The sequence below is a fragment of the Grampus griseus genome (assembly GCF_964374135.1).
Source record: "Grampus griseus genome assembly, chromosome: X".
NCBI classification, from domain to species: domain Eukaryota; kingdom Metazoa; phylum Chordata; class Mammalia; order Artiodactyla; family Delphinidae; genus Grampus; species Grampus griseus.
The window spans coordinates 63653734-63675830 of record NC_138999.1 but is presented as its reverse complement, the minus strand read 5'-3'; the positions used below and the strand labels follow the sequence as shown (position 1 = coordinate 63675830).

At 37.2% G+C, this 22097-nt stretch overlaps 1 protein-coding gene across 2 annotated transcripts in view; it reads left to right on the top strand.

Moving 5' to 3' along the window:
- The window catches only part of ZDHHC15 (zDHHC palmitoyltransferase 15), a gene marked incomplete at both ends in the record, with an annotated part of 102230 nt that overhangs the window by 75493 nt on the left and 4640 nt on the right, over positions 1 to 22097 (top strand). For both annotated transcript variants that reach the window (XM_082681677.1, XM_082681676.1), the window contains one exon: positions 13111 to 13214. In XM_082681677.1, coding sequence (XP_082537803.1) covers positions 13111 to 13214 — 104 coding nt within the window. The remainder of the gene's footprint in view (positions 1 to 13110; positions 13215 to 22097) is intronic.

The following is a 22097-nucleotide window of genomic DNA, read 5'->3' as shown; positions in this document are numbered from 1 at the left end:
CTACCAGGGAAGCCCTGTGACATAGTCTTTATAACCATTACTTTTAACTGTATCATATTCCAGCCAGTGGGGAAATATATATTCCCATAGTTTAGTTTGTTTAGTTTGTTTCCGAATTATTGCCTGGAAATAATGCCACAATGAACATTTTTGTGCCTAGTTTATCTCTAGCTTTAGAATAACTCCCAGAAATGGAATTACTGGAACACTGGACATGGAGATTCTTATGTTTTTTGATATATACAAATATATGGACCTTCTATCCTGTTCCATTGATCTATATTTCTATTTCTGTGCTGATACCATACTGTTTTGATGGCTATAGCTTTGTAGTATAGTCTGAAGCCCAGGAGCCTGATTCCTCCAGCTCTGTTTTTCTTTCTCAAGATTGCTTTGGCTATTCGGGGTCTTTTGTGTCTCCATACAAATTTTAAGATTTTTTGTTCTAGTTCTGTGAAAAATGCCATTGGTAATTTTATGGGGATTGCATCAAATCTGTAGATTGCCTTGGGTAGTATAGTCATTTTGACAATATTGATTCTTCCAATCCAAGAATATAGTATATCTTTCCATCTGTTTGTGTCATTCTTCGATTTCGTTCAGCAGCGTCTTATAGTTTTCGGAGTACAGGTCTTTTGCCTCCTTAGGTTTATTCCTAGGTATTTTATCCTTTTTGGTGTGATAGTAAATGGGATTGTTTCTTGAATTTCTCTTTATGATCTTTCATTGTTAGTTTATAGAAAAGCAACAGATTTCTGTGTATTAATTTTGTATCCTGCAACTTTACCAAATTCATTGATTAGTTCTAGTAGTTTTCTGGTGCTATCTTTAGTATTTTTTATGTATAGTATCATGTCATCTGCAAACAGTGATAGTTTAACTTCTTCTTTACCAATTTGGATTCCTTTTATTTATTTTCCTTCTCTTATTACTATAGCTAGTACTTCCAAAAGTATGTTGAATAAAAGTGGTGAGAGTGGACATCCTTGTCTTGTTCCTGATCTTGGAGGAAACGCTTTTAGCTTTTCACCGTTGAGTAGGATGTTAGCTGTAGGTTTGTCATATATGGGCTTTACTATGTTGAGGTATCTTCCTTCTATGCCCACTTTCTGGAGAGATTTTATCATAAATAGGTGTTGAATTTTGTCAAAAGCTTTTTCTGCACCTATTGAGATGATCATATGGTTTTTAGTCTTCAATTTGTTGATGTGGTGTATCACACTGATTGATTTGTGGATATTGAAGAATCCTTACATCCCTGAGATAAATCCCACTTGATTATGCTGTATGATCCTTTTAATGTATTGTTGGATTCAGATTGTAAGTGTTTTGTTGAGGATTTTTGCATCTATGTTCATCAGTGATATTGGCCTGTAATTTTCTTTTTTGTGGTATCTTTATCTGGTTTTAGTATCAGGGTAATGGAGTTTCCTTAAGAAACTAAGAATAGAGCTGCCATATGATCCTGCAATCCCACTCCTGGGCATATATCCAGAGAAAAACATAGTCTGAAAGGATACATGCACCCCAATATTCACTGCAGCACCGAGACATGGAAGCTACCTAAATGTCTATAGACAGATGAATGGATAAAGCAGTTGTGGTACATATACACAATGGAATATTACTCAGCCATTAAAAAGAATGAAATAATGCCATTTGCAGCCACATAGATGGACTTAGAGATTGTCATACTAGGTAAAGTAAGTCAGACAGAGAAAGAGAAATATCGTATGATATCAATTATGTGGAATCTAAAAATAATGATACAGATGAACTTATTTACAAAACAGAAACAGACTCACAGACTCAGAGAACAAACTATGGTTACCAGGAGCAAAGTGGGGGGGGGGAGATAGGGAGTTTGGGATTGACAAAAAAAATTGTATATCACTATATTGTACATCTGTAACTTATATAATATTGTACATCAACTATACAACAATTAAAAATAAAATAATTTATAAATGAAAAAAACAAATATATGGAGAAGAAAAACAACAGAGGGGAAATATACCCCCAAAATGCTCTAAGTGGTATGGGCAACAGTCTTAGAAATTATTTTTTTTGTCTCCACTTTGCATATTTTGGGATTAAATGTTTATATTACTTTCATGGAGGGAAAAGTTAAAGTTTTAAATTTAAACAAGAACAAAAAGCAAGAAGAAACAAAGATTGATTTAGAGATTCTAGGTAATTCTTATAATTGCAACAGGAATGAAGAGAAAGCAATGAAGGAGAGATGAGTTTGTGTCCTCTGAGTGACTTCATGAACCAGATTAAAACTACTATCAACTAAACTAGCTCTAGAGCAAAGCTTATTTATAGGCTTCTTGCAATCCCCTTTAGATCCATTCTTCAGACAGAGATACAGCCATTTGTTCACTTATTTGAGGAAACTTTGCTGGAGGAAGGTGGTAATTAAGAAAGATTTTCTCCTCTTCATTAATTGCCCTAGTAGTTCCTCTGTACCAGTTAGTGTTTACAGGCTCATTTATTTAAAAGCTGTGGTATATCCTATGCCCTGGCTATAAATCACAAGACAAATCTGTGTCAGTGGGTAATGTTGATTAATAACTAATACCAGCAATTATTTGCACCCCACTCACACACATACATACACAAACACACAATATCACTACACCAAAGGGAGGTCTAAAATGAGTCTTCTTTGGAATAAAGAACAAGAGCAAAAATCAAAGCCCACTCATTTATAATCAATATAGTTACATCCTCTGTAGAGAACTGTCAATTCTGGGGTAGGATAATTGCCCCAAGGATCTGCACTCTTAGAAATGCCTCACTTTGGCTCTTTCTCCCAGCTTTTAATAACGTTTCTGCCATACAAGCCAAATAACAGGGCATTCAGCCATTATTATTATCTATCACCAATTCACAGCACCTTATCTCCAGAGAATTCAATGATTCTTTTTTTATTCAAACAGAAAGTCACAAAAATTATAATCGTCCTCATCAGTACACTCAGTCCCATGTAATTAATTTTTTTTTCATCTTGATCTTTCGTTAGCACTTTTATGAATTTATCAGTTTTCCATTGGAGTTCTCAAAATGCTTATTCATTCAGTTCAGCAGTATAGTCAGTTACCAGAAACCTGTACTTGTCGGAGTGTTTTCCATGAATTCCTTGAAGATGAAACCCTTTTATAGGAACATTTTTGCAAAAGCATCAGAGTACACCCAGAACTGTCTGTAAATGACAAAAGACTTAAAAATGACCATGGTTAAAGATTTGATGAAAGTTCATAATAATGCAATTGACAAGGAAATTTAGTTATTTCTGAGATATACATTTTAAAGTAATAACTAGAATTATGACTTATTATACCAGAACATATAAGATTTTTAGAAATTTCATGTAATGTCTGAAACATCTATATTAACATATTTCCATACAAATAACCCAAAGAAAATTTAGTATTAGTTGTTTTTTGTTTGTTTTTTTATACTGCACGTTCTTATTAGTCATCAATTTTTTTTTTTTCCGGGACGCGGACCTCTCACTGTTGTGGCCTCTCCCGTTGCGGAACACAGGCTCCGGACGTGCAGGCTCAGTGGCCATGGCTCACAGGCCCACCTGCTCCGCCACATGTGGGATCTTGCCAGACCAGGGCATGAACCCGTGTCCCCTGCATCAGCAGGTGGACTCTCAACCACTGCGCCATCAGGGAAGCTCTAGTCATCAATTTTATACACATCAGTGTATACGTGTCAATCCCAATCGCCAGCACACCATCATCCCCACCCCACCGCAGATTTCGCCCCTTGGTGTCCATACATTTGTTCTCTACATCTGTGTCTCAACTTCTGCCCTGAAAACCAGTTCATCTGCACCATTGTTCTAGGTTCCACATACATGTGTTAATATGCGACATTTGTTTTTCTCTTTCTGACTTACTTCACTCTGTATGACAGTCTATAGACCCATCCACGTCTCAACAAATGACTCAATTCGTTCCTTTTTATGGCTGATTAATATTCCATTGTATATATGTACCACATCTTCTTTATCCATTCGCCTGTCGATAGGCATTTAGCTTGCTTCCATGACCTGGCTATTGTAAATAGTGCTGCAATGAACACTGGGGTGCATGTGTCTTTTTGAATTATGGTTTTCTCTGGGTATATGCCCAGTAGTGGGATTGCTGGATCACATGGTAATTCTATTTTTAGTTTTTTAAGGAACCTCCATACTGTTCTCCATCGTGGCTGTATCAATTTACATTCCCAACAACAGTGCAAGAGGGTCCCCTATTAGCCACACCCTCTCCAGCATTTGTTGTTTGTAGATTTTCTGATGATGCCCACTCTAAATGGTGTGAGGTGATACCTCATTGTACTTTTGATTTGCATTTCTCTAATAATTAGTGATGTTGAGCAGCTTTTCATGTGCTTCTTGGCCATCTGTATGTCTTCTCTGGAGAAATGTCTATTTAGGTCTTCTGCCCTTTTTTTGATTGGGTTGCTTGTTTCTTTAATATTGAGCTGCATGAGCTGTTTATATATTTTGGAGATTAATCCTTTGTCCATTGACTCGTTTGCAAATATTTTCTCCCATTCTGAGGGATGTCTTTTCATCTTGTTTATGGTTTCCCTTGCTGTGCAAAAGCTTTGAAGTTTCATTAGGTCCCATTTGTTTATTTTTGTTTTGATTTCCTTTACTCTAGGAGGTGGGTCAAAAAAGATCTTGCTGTGATTTATGTCTTAGAGTGTTCTTCCTATGTTTTCCTCTAAGAGTTTTATAGTGTCCGGTCTTACATTTAGGTCTCGAATCCATTTTGAGTTTATTTTTCTGTATGGTGTTAGGGAGTGTTCTAATTTCTTTATTTTACATGTAGCTGTCCAGTTTTCCCAGCACCACTTATTGAAGAGAACATCTTTGTCCATTTTTACCTTTGCCTCCTTTGTCATAGATGAGTTGACCATAGGTGCGTGGGTTTATCTCTGGGCTTTCTATCTTGTTCCATTGATCTGTGTTTCTGTATTCGTGCCAGTACCATATTGTCTTAATTACTGTAGCTTTGTAGTATAGTCTGCAGGGAGGGAGTCTGATTCCTCCAGCTCCATTTTTTTCCCTCAAGACTGCTTTGGCTATTTGGGGTTTTTTGTGTGTCCATACAAATTTTAAGATGATTTGTTTTAGTTCTGTAAAAAATGCCATTGGAGGGCTTCCCTGGTGGCGCAGTGGTTGAGAGTCCGCCTGCCGATGCAGGGGACGCGGGTTCGTGCCCCGGTCCGGGAGGATCCCACGTGCCGCGGAGCGGCTGGGCCCGTGAGCCGTGGCCGCTGGGCCTGCATGTCCGGAGCCTGTGCTCCGCAACGGGAGAGGCCACAACAGTGAGAGGCCCGCGTACAGAAAAAAAAAATGCCATTGGTAATTTGATAGTGATTGCATTGAATCTGTAGATTGCTTTGGGTAGTAGAACCATTTTCACAATATAGATTCTTCCAATCCAAGAACATGGTATATCTCTCCATCTGTTGGTATCATCTTTAATTTCTTTCATCAGTGTCTTATAGCTTTCTGCATACACGTCTTTTGTCTCCCTAGGTAGATTTATTCCTAGGTATTTTATTCTTTATGTTGCAATGGTAAATGGCAGTGTTTCCATAATTTCTCTTTCAGATTTTTCATCATTAGTGTATAGGAATGCAGGAGATCTCTGTGCATTAATTTTGTTTCTTGCAACTTTACCAAATTCATTGATTAACTCTAGTAGTTTTCTGGTGGCATTTTTAGGATTCTCTATGTAAAGTATCATGTGATCAGCAAACAGTGACAGTTTTACATCTTCTTTTCCAATTTGTATTCCTTTTATTTCTTTTTCTTCTCTAATTGCCATGGCTAGGACTTCCAAAGCTTGTTGAATAATAGTGGTGAGAGTGGACATCCTTGTCTTGTTCCTGATCTTAGAGGAAATGCTTTCAGTTTTTCACCATTGAGAATGATGTTTCTGTGGGTTTGTCGTATATGGCCTATATTATGTTGAGGTAGGTTCCTTCTGTGCCCACTTTCTGGAGAGTTTTTGTCATAAATTGATGTTGAATTTTGTAAAAAGCTTTTTCTGCAACTATTGAGATGATCATATGTTTTTATTCTTCAGTTTGTTAATATGGCGTATCACGGTGATTGATTTGCGTATATTGAAGAATCCTTGCAACCCTGGAATAAATCCCACTTGATCATGGTGTATGATCCTTTTAATGTGTTGTTGGATTCTGTTTGCTAGTATTTTGTTGAGGATTTTTGCATGTATATTCGTCAGTGATATTGGTCTGTAATTTTCTCTTTTTTTTTGTAGTGTCTTTGTCTGGTTTTGGTATCAGGGTGATGCTGGCCTCATAAAATGAGTTTGGGAGTGTTCCTTCCTCTGCAATATTTTGGAAGAGTTTGAGAAGGATGGGTGTTAGCTCTTCTCTCAATGTTTGATAGAGTTCTCCTCTGAAGCCATCTGGTCCTGGACTTTTGTTTGTTGGAAAATTTTTAATCACAGTTTCAATTTCATTACTTGTGATTTGTCTGTTCATATTTTCTGTTTCTTCCTGGTTCAGTCTTGGAAGGTTATACCTTTCAAATAATTTGTCCATTTCTTCCAGGTTGTCCATCTTATTGGCATAAAGTTGCTTGTAGTAGTCTCGTAGGATGCTTTGTATTTCTGTGGTGTCTGTTTTAACTTTTCCTTTTTCATTTCTAATTTTATTGATTTGAGTCCTCTCCCTCTTTTTCTTGATGAGTCTGGCTAATGGTTGATCAATTTTGTTTATCATCTCAAAGAACCAGCTTTTACTTTTATTGATCTTTGCTATCGTTTCTTTCATTTCCTTTTCATTTATTTCTGATCTGATTTTTATGATTTCTTTCCTTCTGCTAACTTTGGGGTTTTTTTGTTCTTCTTTCTCTAATTGCTTTAGGTGCAAGGTTAGGTTGTTTATTCGAGATGTTTCCTGTTTCTTAAGGTGGGCTTGTATTGCTATAAACTTCCCTCTTAGAACTGCTTTTGCTGCATCCCATAGGTTTTGGGTTGTTGTGTCTCCATTGTCATTTGTTTCTAGGTATTTTTTTATTTCCTCTTTGATTTTTTCAGTGATCACTTCGTTATTAAGTAGTGTATTGTTTAGCCTCCATGTGTTTGTATTTTTTACAGATCTTTTCCTGTAATTGATGTCTAGTCTCATAGCGTTGTGGTCGGAAAAGATACTTGATACAATTTCAATTTTCATAAATTTACCTAGGCTTGATTTGTTACCCAAGATATGATCTATCCTGGAGAATGTTCCATGAGCACTTGAGAAAAATGTGTATTCTGTTGTTTTTTGGATGGAATGTCCTATAGATATCAATTAAGTCCATCTTGTTTAATGTATCATTTAAAGCTTGTGTTTCCTTATTGATTTTCATTTTGGATGATCTGTCCATTGGTGAAAGTGAGGTGTTAAAGTCCCCTACTATAAATGTGTTACAGTCAATTTCCCCTTTTATGGCTGTTAGTATTTGCCTTATGTATTGAGGTGCTCCTATGTTGGATGCGTAAATATTTACAATTGTTATATCTTCTTCTTGGATCGATCCCTTGATCATTATGTAGTGTCCTTCTTTGTCTCTTCTAATAGTCTTTATTTTAAAGTCTATTTTCTCTGATATGGGAATTGCTACTCCAGCTTTCTTTTGGTTTCCATTTGAATGAAATATCTTTTTCTATCCCCTTACTTTCAGTCTGTATGTGTCTCTAGGTCTGAAGTGGGTCTCTTGTAGACAGCAAATTTATGGGTCCTGTTTTTGTATCCATTCAGCCAATCAGTGTCTTTTGGTGGGAGCATTTAATCCATTTACATTTAAGGTAATTATCGATATGTATGTTCCTATTCCCATTTTCTTAATTGTTTTGGGTTCATTATTGTAGGTCTTTACCTTCTCTTGTGTTTCTTGCCTGGGAAGTTCCTTTAGCAGTTGTTGTAGAGCTGGTTTGGTGGTGCTGAACTCTCTCAGCTTTTGCTTGTCTGTAAAGGTTTTAATTTCTCCATTAAATCTGAATGAGATATTTTCTGGGTGGAGTAATCTTGGTTGCAGGTTTTTCTCCTTCATCACTTTAAATATGTCCTGCCAGTCCCTTCTGACTTGCAGAGTTTCTGCTGAAAGATCAGCTGTTAGCCTTCTGGGAATTCCCTTGTGTGTTATTTGTTGTTTTTCCCTCGCTGCTTTTAATATATTTTCTTTTTATTTAATTTTTGACAGTTTGATTAATATGTGTCTTGGCATATTTCTCCTTGGATTTATCCTGTATGGGACTCTCTGTGCTTCCTGGATTTGATTAACTATTTCCTTTCCCATATTAGGGAAGTTTTCAACTATAAGCTCTTCAAATATTTTCTCAGTCCCTTTCTTTTTCTCTTCTTCTTCTGGAACCCCTATAATTCAAATGTTGGTGCGTTTAATGTTGTCCCAGAGGTCTCTGAGACTGTCCTCAGTTCTTTTCATTCTTTTTTCTTTATTCGCTCTGCAGTAGTTATTTCCACTATTTTATCTTCCAGGTCACTTATCCGTTCTTCTGCCTCAGTTATTCTGCTATTAATCCCTTCTAGAGTGTTTTTAATTTCATTTATTGTGTTATTCATCGTTGTTTCTTTCATCTTTAATTCTTCTAGGTACTTGTTAAATGTTTCTTGCATTGTGTCTATTCTATTTCCAAGATTTTGGATCATCTTTACTATCATTATTCTGAATTCTTTTTCAGGTAGACTGCCTATTTCCTCTTCATTTGTTAGGTCTGGTGGATTTTTATCTTGCTCCTTCATCTGCTGTGTGTTTCTCTGTCTTCTCATTTTGATTATCTTACTGTGTTTGGGGTCTCCTTTTTTCAGGCTGTGAGTTCGTAGTTCCCGTTGTTTTTGGTGTCTGTCCCCAGTGGCTAATGTTGCTTCAGTGGGTTGTGTAGGCTTCCTGGTGGAGAGGACTAGTGCCTGTGTTCTGGTGGATGAGGCTGGATCTTGTCTTTCTGGTCGGCAGGTCCACATCTGGTGGTGTGTTTGGGGTGTCTGTGGACTTATTATGATTTTCGGCAGACTCTCTGCTAATGGGTGGGGTTCTGTTCCTCTCTTGCTAGTTGTTTGGCATAGGGTGTCCAGCACTGTAGCTTGCTGGTCGTTGAGTGAAGCTGGGTGCTGGTGTTGAGATGGAGAGCTCTGGGAGGTTTTCGCCATTTGATATTACATGGAGCTGGGAGGTCTCTTGTGGACCAGTGTCCTGAAGTTGGCTCTCCCACCTCAGAGGCATAGCACTGACTCCTGGCTGCAGCACCAAGAGCCTTTCATCCACACGGCTCAGAATAAAAGGGAGAAAAAGTAGAAAGAAAGAATTAGTAGAAGTAGAAAGAAAGAAAGAAAGAAGGAAATAAAGAAAGAAAGAAAGAAAAGAAAGAAAGAAAGAAAAGAGGCAGGGAGGGAGGGAGGAAGGAAATAAGGAGGGAAGGAAGGAAAAAAAGAAATAAAGAAGATAAAGTAAATAAAGTAAGATAAAATATAATAAAGTTATTAAAATAAAAAATAATTATTAAGAGAAAAATAAAACGGATGGATATAACCCTCAGAGAAATGGTGGAAGCAAAGCTATACAGACAAAATCTCACACGGAAGCATACACATACACACTCACAAAAAGAGGAAAAGGGGAAAAATTATAAATCTTGCTCTCAAAGTCCACCTCCTCAGTTTGGGATGATTCCTTGTCTATTCATGTATTCCACAGATGCAGGGTACCTCAAGTTGATTGTGGAGATTTACTCCGCTGCTTCTGAGGCTGCTGGGAGAGACTTCCCTTTCTCTTCTTTGTTCTCACAGCTCCCAGGGGCTCAGCTTTGGATTTGGCCCCGCCTCTGCGTGTAGGTCACCAGAGGGCGTCTCTTCTTCACTCAGAGAGGATGGGGTTAAAGGAGCCGCTGAGTCGGGGGCTCTGGCTCACTCAGGCCGGGGGTAGGGAGGGGTAAAGATGCAGGGCGGGCCTGCGGCGGCAGAGGCCAACATGACATTGCACCAGCCTGAGGTGCGCCGTGCGTTCTCCCGGGGAAGTTGTTCCTGGATCCTGGGACCCTGGCAGTGGCGGGCTGCACAGGCTCCCCAGAAGGGGGGTGTGGATAGTAACCTGTGCTCGCACACAGGCTTCTTCTTGGCGGCAGCAGCAGCCTTAGCGTCTCATGTCTGTCTCTGGGGTCTGCGCTTTTAGCCACAGCTCACGCCCGTCTCTGGAGCTCCTTAAAGCAGCATTCTTAATCCCCTCTCCTCACGCACCAGGAAACAAAGGGGGAAGAAAAAGTCTCTTGCCTCTTCAGCAGGTCCAGACTTTTCTCCGGACTCCCTCCCGTCTAGCCATGGCGCACTAGCCCTCTTCAGGCTGTGTTCATGCCGCCAACCCCAGTCCTCTCCCTGCGCTCCGACCGAAGCCTGAGCCTCAGCTCTCAGCCCCGCCCACCCTGGCGGGGGAGCAGACAAGCCTCTCGGGCTGGTGAGTGCCTGTCTGCACCGATCCTCTGTGCAGGAATCTCTCCGCTTTGCCCCCCACAACCCTGTTGCTGTGCTCTCCTCCACGGCTCCGAAGCTTTCCCCTTCCGCCACCTGCAGTCTCTGCCCGTGAAGGGGCTTCCTAGTGTGTGGAAACCTCTCCTCCTTCACAGCTCCCTCCCACTGGTGCAGGTCCCGTCCCTATCCTTTTGTCTCTGTTTATTCTTTTTTCTTTTGCCCTACCCAGATACGTGGGGGGTTTCTTGCCTTTTGGGAGGTCTGAGGCCTTCTGCCAGCGTTCAGTAGGTGTTCTGTAGGATTTGTTCCACGTGTAGATATATTTCTGGTGTATCTGTATCTGTAGGTATTTTTTGATTTCCTCTTTGATTTTTTCAGTGATCTCTCGGTTATTTAGTAACATATTGTTTAGCATCCATGTGTTTGTGTTTTTTACGGGTTTTTTCCCTGTAATTCATTTCTAATGTCATAGCGTTGTGGTGAGAAAAGATGCTTGATATGATTTCAATTTTCTTAAATTTACTGAGGCTTGATTTGTGACCCAAGATGTGATCTATCTGGAGAATGTTCCATGCACACTTGAGAAGAAAGTGTAATCTGCTGTTTTTGGATGGAATGTCCTATAAATATCAAATAAATCTATCTGATCTATTGTGTCATTTAAAGCTTCTGTTTCCTTATTTATTTTCATTTTGGATGATCTGTCCATTGGTGTAAGTGAGGTGTTAAAGTCCCCCACTATTATTGTGTTACTGTTGATTTCCTCTTTTATAGCTGTTAGCAGTTGCCTTATGTATTGAGGTGCTCCTATGTTGGGTGCACATATATTTATAATTGTTATATCTTCTTCTTGGATTGATCACTTGATCATTATATAGTGTCCTTCCTTGTCTCTTGTAACATTTTTTATTTTAAAGTCTGTTTTATCTGATATGAGTATAGCTACTCCAGCTTTCTTTTGATTTCCATTTTCATGGAATATCTTTTTCCATCTCCTCACTTTCAATATGTATGTGACCCTAGGTCTGAAGTGGGTCTCTTGTAGACAGCATATATATGGTTCTTGTTTTTGTATCCATTCATCGAGCCTGTGTCTTTTTGTTGGAGCATTTAATCCATTCACGTTTAAGGTAATTATCGATATGTATGTTCCTGTGACCATTTTCTTAATTGTTTTGGGTTTGTTTTTGTAGGTCCTTTTCTTCTCTTGTGTTTCCCACTTAGAGAAGTTCCTTTAGCATTTGTTGTAGAGCTGGTTTTGTGGTGCTGAATTCTCTCAGCTTATGCTTCTCTGTAAAGCTTTTGATTTCTCCATCGAATGTGAATGAGATCCTTGCTGGGTAGAGTAATCTTAGTTGTAGGTTCTTCCCATTCATCACTTTAAGTATATCATGCCACTCCCTTCTGGCTTGTAGAATTTCTGCTGAGAAATCAGCTGTTAACCTTATGAGAGTTCCCTTGTATGTTATTTGTCATTTTTCCCTTGCTACTTTCCATAATTTTTCTTTGTCTTTAATTTTTGCCAATTTGATTACTATGTGTCTCGGCATGTTTCTCCTTGGGTTTATCCTATATGGGACTCTGGACTTCCTGGACTTGGGTGGCTATTTCCTTTCCCAAGTTAGGGATGTTTTTAAGTATAATCTCTTCAAATATTTTCTCTGTTCCTTTCCCTCTCTCTTCTCCTTCTGGGGCCCCTATAATGCAAATGTTGTTGTGTTTGGTGTTGTCCCCGAGGTTTCTTAGGCTGTCTTCATTTCTTTTCATTCTTTTTTCTTTATTCTCTTCCTCAGCAGTGAATTCCACCATTCTGTCTTCCAGGTCCTTTATCCGTTCTTCTGCCTCAGTTATTCTGCTATTGATTCCTTCCAGTGTAGTTTTCATTTCAGTTATTGTATTGTTCATCTCTGTTTGTTTATTCTTTAATTCTTCTAGATCTTTGTTAAACATTTCTTGCATCTTCTTGATCTTTGCCTCCATTCTTTTTCCGAGGTCCTGGATCATCTTCACTATCATTATTCTGAATCATTTTTCTGGAAGGTTGCCTATCTCCACTTCATTTAGTTGTTTTTCTAGGGTTTTTTCTTTTTCCTTCATCTGGTACATAGCCCTCTGTCTTTTCATCTTGTCTATCTTTCTGTGAATGTGGTTTTTGTTCTACAGGCTGCAGGATTGTAGTTCTTCTTCTCTCAGTGATTCTGAATCTGCTCATTTTTCTTTAAAATTTAGAACCAAATCAATAGTATAATGGGATATAAATTGGAATCCTCATCATTAAATTATATTTATGAAGTTTGCTTTATGTGCACTTTGCCATACTGGCCATTGTGGGAAGCAATTAAAGAGTTGCTTAAAAACTAAAAGAGTCAAGACTGATGCAGACAAACAAACAGATATAGAAATTGAGAGCAATAGGGCAACTAAATGATGCTATTGTAAGAGCCTATTCCAGAATGGCTTTAGTCAATAAGCTAAATGGTTTAAGTCTTTCTAAGAACCCCACTCCTATTTCTAATAGGGTTATTACCTTCATAAAATGTCTATGTCAGCTGCAGGATCTCACTGCCTTCATTTCCCCACCAGCCCTGGTGATGGACACTCTTTCCCTATGAGGTGTATGAATGAGTCGCAGAACCCATTGCTAGCAAATGAAGAGCCCTGGGAAGAAAATGAGGATGACAACCGAGGTAAGTAGGGTGAGAAGGAAGTCTTTTCTCCACTCAGCAGGCTAATAAAGACTATGTTAACACAACGAATGTAGTGTAATGAGAAAATAGTGTACAGAAAGATTATATAAGCATGTCAACCTCATAAGTGCCCTTTGGATGGAGAAGGGCAAGTATGGCCAGATTTGTTTAGCAAATGTAGGTGGCTTAGGTAGGATTAGATGACAGCTTGGAAGGTTCCTTATCAGCTTTGTGATACTATAATTTATAACCAGTCAGATAAATCAGGAAACATAATAAACAGTGTTGTGCATGTTTGTAAACAATCCTGCCAGTTGTCACTTGGAGTGCTTTTCTTGAATTGATTCAATCAGTGGGTAACAGCTCACCTTTCTCTACCCTGGTTCATGCACATTGGCTAAATTTTCTTTAAAATCTCATTCCCATTCTGCTTTAGAATGGTCTAGTACATGAAAAAATAAATGGTAGTATATAGGGGCAAGGCTACACATCCACATAGTATACTTTTCTAAAAGGCAGCCCTCAAAGGAAAAATAAGGAATTAGAACTTTGCCCTCCACCTTTCTCCCACCAGATTATTGAGTCATCTTGAGATTTTTATGAAGAGCTAAAAGTTAAGTTCTCATGTCCTGTAACCCCATTGCCACCTATTCTTTGTCTCCATGCTTACTTCTGTGCCTCTAACATTTGTTTATGTTGTTAATAGCAGACTGGTCCCAATAATACAGTAGCTGACAGAAATTTTGAGTGAGAACTTGTAGTAGTTATTACAGACTGTACCTGGGATGAACGCAGCTGAATAAGGACATGGAAAGGCATTGAGGTGGGGAGCAGAGGTGGGAAACAAGCCTTTCTAAATGTTTCCCCAGTTAGGTGATCTAGTCCCAGCTTCTCTACCTGGAAGTCCAGTTTTAGAGTAAGGCATTGTTACTACGACTAAGGAAGACAAAACAGTCCAAAATCTATAGTTAGAAAAGGAAGGAGTTCTTACCCAGCCCAAAGAACTTATAACACAAGCAGCTCCTTTACCTCACCCTTCTGACTCTTTATTGAAAAACTGATGGTATTTTGACCTACCATCCTTCAGCTATCAGACTTTTACTTACCGTGGTTACAAGTGATAAGAACTTTTATTTTGGTGTTAAGAAATCCAAACTCTAATAGAAATCATAGACTTCTAGGGTCTTAACATGGTTTGAAATATCTCCCCAATGGAAAAAACTATTCATATCTGAGCCTTGTTTTGGCAAGTGGAAAACTTTAATTATAGATGCAGTACCGCATTATAAAAAGGTTATTTTCTTGAAGTAGTTTTCAGTGCCAGACTTTTTAAAAATTAGTCAATCATAAAAAATAGGTACACCATTTTATAGTTTACAAAGGACTTTCATATACTGTTTTTCATATCCTTTGTCTCACAGCTGTCAGGTTAAGTAGGCATTATTATTAATACCATTCCCATTTTATAACTGAGGAGACTAAGATTTGGAGATGTGAGATAACTTTTGCAAGATCACATAGCAAGAAAGAGGCAGAACTTGGACTTAAAGTAAGGCATCCTGATTCCAAATACTGGATTCTTTCCAGTATAATGTTGTATCTGTCCTTTGGACAAATACACATGAGACACAGTGCTGTGACTGCATGCCATCTTACTATATAATTCATTCAACTGCTTCTTACATAAATGGTAAGTCCCAGAGTATAAGCCACCTATAGCTTTAGCAAGAACACTGTACCATCCCAAATAAGTGAGGTGTTTTAAAAGTCCATTGAAAGAGATTCACAACCCTCCTTTATCACCCATTACAGTATCTAACAAATTTAAATATTGGAAAACTCTCCTTTTTCTCTAACACACGTTCTCATGCTGTACTATTTGTCTGATTCTGTGTTATCCTCACTTACCCAAAATTTCTGTGCAAAACTGGTTATATACAAGTAGTCCTTGCACTTTTGACAACTTAGATTCCTGGGAAAGTTACTATAAGTTAAAATTTCGTGTATTGAACTTAATTTCTTTAAGGAATAATATTAGGGTTTCAGTCCTAGCCCCAAATATAATATTTAGTTTACTATAAATTATGTACTTGTACATTATATAATGCAAAGCATTCTAAAATGTATATAAATTGGTAAAATAGGGAAAAAGTGTAACCTGTTTCAAAAATATGTAATATCATAATCAGGAACTATATACAGTCTTTATCTTCTTTAAAATCCCCACCTTAATTTATTTTTTATTACTTTGCATTTTATTTATTTATTTATCTATTTTAATTTATTTTAATAGTAGTATAGTTGATTTATAATGTTGTGTTATTTTCCAGTGTACAACAAAGTGATTTAGGTATGCATACATATAAATCTATTTTTTTCATTCTTTTTCCTTATAGGTTATTACAAAATATTGAGTATAGCTCCCTGTTCTATACAGTAGGTAGGTCCCTGCCTTATTTTAGTACAGCAACATATGAGGTAAAGGAACACCTTTATGAAGTCAAGAGATTTAAAGAGGCTTCTCTGATGAGATTAATGTACACATACATAGAAAAAATGTGCAAATCAAAAGTGACAGATCGATGTATAATTCTGAGGAGATTTTCTTTGGCTTTTATGACTTTTTATTAACTTTAACAATAGGAAGAATTCATGAATATACAAATCATTAAAAGTTGTAAAACATATATAGAATAAAATCCCTTTTGACTACTGTTGGCAATTCTGACACTTTCATCACTTATTACCATAATTTTTCTTCATCATTTTTGGTATGTTCTTCTTTTTTTAATTTAATTTTTATTTTATGTTGGAGTATAGTTGATTTACAGTGTTATTTTAGTTTCAGGTATACAGTAAAATGATTCATTTATACATATATATATCCATTCTTTTTCAGATTCTTTTCCTGTATAGGTTATTACAGAATATTGAGTAGACTTCCCTGTGCTGTATACTAGGTCCTCATTGATTATCTATTTTATGTATTGTAGTGGGTATATTTTAATCCCAAACTCCTAATTTATCCCTCCCCCTACCCCAACCTTTCCCCTTTGGTAACCAAAAGTTTGTTTTCGAAGTCTGTGAGTCCGTTTCCATTTTGTAAATAAGTTCATTTGTATCCTTTTTTTAGTTTCCCAAAATAAATGATATCATATGATATTTGTCTTTCTCTGTCTGACTTACTTCACTGAGTATAAGCATCTCTAGGTCCATCAATGTTGCTGTAAACAGCATTATTTCATTCTTTTTTATGGCTGAATAATATTCCACTGTATATATGTACTTCTTTATCCGTTCATCTGTCGATGGACATTTAGGTTGCTTCCATGTCTTGGCTATTGTAAATAGTGTTGCTATGAACATTGGGGTACATATATCTTTTCAAAGTATGCCTCTCTCTGGATATATGCCCTGGAGTGGGATTGCTGGATCATATGGTATTTCTATTTTTAGTTTTCTAAGGAACCTCCATACTGTTCTTTATAGTGGTTGCACCAATTTATATTCCCACCAACAGTGTAGGAGAGTTCCCTTTTCTCCACACCCTCTCCAGCACTTATTGTTTGTAGACTTTTTGAGGATGGCCAGTCTGACCAGTGTGAAGTGAGACCTCAATGTAATTTTGATTTGCATTTCTCTAGTACTTACTAATGTTGAGCATTTTTTCATGTGCTTTTTGGCCACCTGTATGTCTTCGTTGGAGAAATGTCTATTTAGATCTTCTGCCCAGTTTTTAATTGGGTTGTTTGTTTTTTCGATATTGAGCTGCATGTGCTGTTTGTATATTTTGGAGATTAACCCATTGTCAGTCACTTTATTTGCAAATATTTTCTCCCATTCTGTGGGTTCTCTGTTCATTTTGTTTATGGTTTCCTTTGCTTTGCAAAAGCTTTTAAGTTTAATTGCTCCCATTTGTTTATGTTTGTTTTTATTTTAGTAATCTAGGAGGTGGATACAAAAAGATATTACTGAGATTTATGTCAAAGAGTGTTCTGCCTATGTTTTCCTCTAAGAGTTTAATAATATCCAGGCTTACATTTAGGTCTTTAATCCATTTTGAGTTTATTTTTGTGTATGGTGTTAGAGAATGTTCTAACTTCGTTCTTTTACATGTAGCTGTCCAGTTTTCCCAGCACCACTTATTGAAGAGACTTTTTCTCCATTGTATATTCTTGCCTCCTTTGTCATGGATTAATTGACCATAGGTGCTTGGGTTTATTTCTGGGCTTTCTATCCTGTTTCATTGATCTATATTTCTATTTAATGCCAGTACCATACTCTTTTGATGAGTGTAGCTTTGTAGTATAGTCTGAAGTCAAGGAGCCTGATTCCTCCAGATCTGTTTTTCTTTCTCAAGATTATTTGGCTATTCAGGGTCTTTTGTGTCTCCATACAAATTTTAAAATTACTTGTGCTACTTATGTGAAAAACACCGTTGGTAATTTGACAGAGATTGCATCGAATCTGTAGATTGCCTTGGATAGTATAGTCATTTTGACAATATTGATTCTTCCAATCCAAGAACATGAAATATCTTTCCATCTGTTTGTGTCTTCTTCGATTTTTTTCATCAGCATCTTAGAGTTTTCAGAGTACAGGTCTTTTGCCTCCTTAGGTAGGTTTATTCCTAGGTATTTTATTCTTTTTGATGTGTTGGTAAATGGGATTGTTTCCTTAATTTCTCTTTCTGATCTTTCAATGTCAGTGTATAGACATGCAACAGATTTCTGTGTATTAATTTTGGATCCTGCAACTTTACCAACTTTATTGATTGGCTCTAGTAGTTTTCTGGTAGTGCATTTAGGATTTTCTATTTACAGTATCATGTCATCTGCAAAGAGTGACAGTTTTACTTCTTCATTTCCAGTTTGGATTCCTTTTATTTCTTTTTCTTCTCTGATTGCCATGGCTAGGACTTCCAATACTATGTTGAATACAAGTGGCAAGGGTGGATATCCTTATCTTGTTTCTGATTTTAGAGGAAATGCTTTCAGCTTTTCACCATTGAGTATGATGTTAGCTGTGGCTTTGTCATGTATGGTCTTTAGTATGTTGAAGTAAGTTCCCTCTATGCCCACTTTCTCGAGAATTTTTATCATAAATGGGTGTTACATTTTGTCAAAAGCTTTTTCTGCATCTATTGAGATGATCATGTGATTTTTAGTTTTCAACTTGTTGGTGTTGTGTATCACACTGATTGATTTGTGGATACTGAAAAATCCTTGCATCCCTGCAATAAATCCCACTTGATCATGGTGTACGATCCTTTTAATGTGTTGTTGGATTTGGTTTGCTAGTATTTTGTTGAGGATTTTTGCATCTATGTTCATCAGTGATATTGGCCTGTAATTTTCTTTTTTGTGGTTTCTTTGTCTGGTTTCGGTATCAGAGTGATGGTGACCTCATAGAATGCATTTTGGAGTGTTCCTTCATCTGCAGTATTTTGGGAATAGTTTGAGAAGGATAGGTGTTAACTCTTCTCTAAATGTTTGATAGAATTTGCCTGTGTAGCCATCTGGTCCTGGACTTTTGTTTTGTGGAATTTTTTAAATCATAGTTCCCATTTCAGTACTTGTGATTGGTTTGTTCATATTTTCTATTTTTTCTTGGTTCAGTCTTGGAGGGTTGTTCCTTTCTAAGAATTTGTCCATTTCTTCTAGGTTTTCCATTCTATTGGCATAGAGTTGCTTCTAATAGTCTCCTATGATCCTTTGTATTTCTGCAGTGTCAATGAGTAACTTCTCCTTTTTCATTTCTAATTTTATCGATTTGAACCCTCTTCCTTTTTTTCTTGATGAGTCTGGCTAAAGGTTTATCAATTTTGTTTATCTTTTCAAAGAACCAGCTTTTAGTTTCAGCAATCTTTTCTATTGTTTTCTTCGTCTCTATTTCATTTATTTCTGCTCTGATCTTTATGATTTCTTTCTGTCTACTCACTTTGGGTTTTCTTTGTTCTTCCTTCTCTAGTTACTTTAGGTGTAGCATTAGGTTGTTTATTTGAGATTTGTCTTGTCTCCTGAGGTAAGATTGTATTGCTATAAACTTCCCTCTTAGAACTGATTTTGCTGCATCCCATAGGTTTTGTGGGGTTTTTGTTTGTTTTGTGGTTTTTGTTTGTTTGTTTGTTGGCTGCACCATACGGCATGCAGGATCTTAATTCCATGACCGGGGATCAAACCCATGCCCCCTGCAGTGGAAGCACGGAGTTTTAACCACTTGATCACCAGAGAAGTCCCTGTGTCCCATAGGTTTTGGATCATCATGTTTTCATTTTCATTTGTCTCTAGGTATTTTTTGATTTCCTCTTTGCTTTCTTCAGTGATCCATTGGTTGTTTAGTCTCCACGTGTTTGTGCTTTTTACAGTTTTTTCCTTGTAGTTGATTTCTATTCTCATAAAGTTGTGGTCAGGAAAGATGCCTGGTATGATTTCAATTGTCTTAAATTTATTGATGCTTGCTTTGTGGCCCAGCATGTGATCTATCCTGGAGAATGTTCTATGTGCACTTAAGAATGTGTATTCTGCTGCTTTTGGATGGAATGCTCTTTAAATATCCATTAGGTCCATGTGGTCTAATGTGTCATTTAATGGCTGTGTTTCCTTATTGATTTCCTGTCTGGGTGATCTGTTCATTGATCTAAGTGGGGTGTTAAAGTCCCTCACTATTATTGTGTTACTGTTGGTTTCTCCTTTTATGGCTGCTAGAATTTGCCTTATATATTGAGGTACTCCTATGTTGGGTGAATATATATTTACAATTGCTGCATCTTCTTCTTGGATTGATCACTTGACCATTATGTAGTGTCCTTTTTTGTCTTTTGTAACAGTCCTTATTTTAAAGTCTATTTTGTCTGATATGAGTATCGCTACTCCAGCTTTCTTTTGATTTCCATTTGCATGGAATACCTTTTTCCATCCCCTCTCTTTCAGTCTGTATGTTTCCCTGGACCTGAAATGGATCTCTTTTAGACAGCCTATATACAGGTCTTGCTTTTGTGTCCTTTCAGCCAGTCTCTGTCTTTTGGTTGAAGCATTTAATCCATTTACACTGAAGGTAATTATCGATATGTATATTCTTATTGCCATTTTGTTAATTGTTTTGGATTTGTTTTTGTAGGTCTTTTTCTTCCCTTCGTCTTTTGTTCTCTTGTGATTTGATGACTATCCATCAACTATTCCATCAACTATCCATGAGTATTCCATCAGCCTGGTTTGAGAATCCAGTGGGGAGTTCCAGGTCAGGATCAAGTCCTAGGGTACACAATAATTATGCACAGCCTATTCCAGTTACTCTATACCAATGTATTAACTATGACAAGAATGATATTTTAAAAGAATCCAGGAGAAAAGAACCAAGCTTTCCTTAACTCACCAAAATTTCTTTCTAGCTGTAGCTAATGAGACTGAAAACCAACTCTTTAAATTTGATAATTTTAATATTCCAGGTGAGATATTTTTTTCAAGTTAAAAAATCTTCATATGAAAAACAAAATTTGCTTGAATTTGCTAATACAACTTTCCAGTGTTAATGATAACCAGGGCTTGGAAGAATTAAACTCCTTGTCAAATGCTGGACACTTATCCAGGAAAATATTGACCTCAGACTCTAGCATATTATATGCTTTATATATAGCATAATTTCCTACTCCTTTGGGCAAAACTTTTTTTGTATGAGATCATTAGTAACTGCTCAAGGTAGAAGGTTTCTGATTTATTTATTTTCAGTCTGGTAGTTTCTGCTGCTGTGATAAATAACCCATTACGAAAAAGAACAGAAGAAATAAGCTAGTATAATTTGAGAGCAAATTAAGTGTATGACATTGAATCCATAAGGAACATTATGCATTTTTGTGTCTGAACTCAAGTGTCTTGCATTTATTTGGGAAGATAAGACACATACATGAAAAGTTGTCTTACAAAACACAATACAGGGTATGTTATTGACCAAATAAATAAAACCATAAAATTTGTCCTATAGGAATTCAAAGGAGAAAGTGGTTCTTTTAGGCTGGGCTAGTCAGGAAAGGCTTTATAGAGGAGAGAGAATTTGGGCCTTAAAGATGACATGGGATTTGGATTTGTGGCAAGGAATGAAACAGCAAAAGTTAAAAGGAAAATCACAGGTTATAATGCATGAGACCCCAAGCTAAGTGAGGAGGATATGAAGAAGAAAGTAGCCTAACTCCAACAAAGAGTTTGAATGGTAGTGGATTGAACGGGAACTACTTGAAGTCATAGACCTCATCACCTTCATTTCAGTACTATCTTCAACCCTTGCAAAATAGGGTTGCATATAGATGATGATTGTTAGCTTAATGCCACAGGTGAATTAGTGTTAGATTGAATAGGACCTTAGGTACAAGACTAAGGACTCTTCTGTGGATAATGGGGAACTACTGATGGTTTTTAAGCAGGGGCTTGTTATGAGGATAATGTTGGTTTAGGAAGATGATGAGGTGATACTCTACTAAAGCACACTTCCATTCTATGCCAGAGATTGCTCTAAATGCTGTACCTTCTGAAAGCATTGGTAAGAGACCTTCTCTTCATCAGAACTCAGACTCTCTAAGGATATCCTATATATAAGAACTCTGGTTCTAAGATGAGACCTTACACATCAAGAGCTTTATTGTTTAGAATCATCTCTGGGTGATATTCTGTGCAATCACCTCCTAATCAGAGACAGCCACTGAATCTTGCTTGAAGAGAAAATTACCTTATCACTTAATTCTTTGGGCCTAACCAGGCCTCTATGATTATGCCTGAGGAACTTTAAGATACTACCACAGGACTTAGGCAAGGTCATAAGTTAAATTCATGCTTCCTACCTTAAAGAATATACCCCTTCAAAGGCACCAAAGTGCCCTTACTTATTCCTATG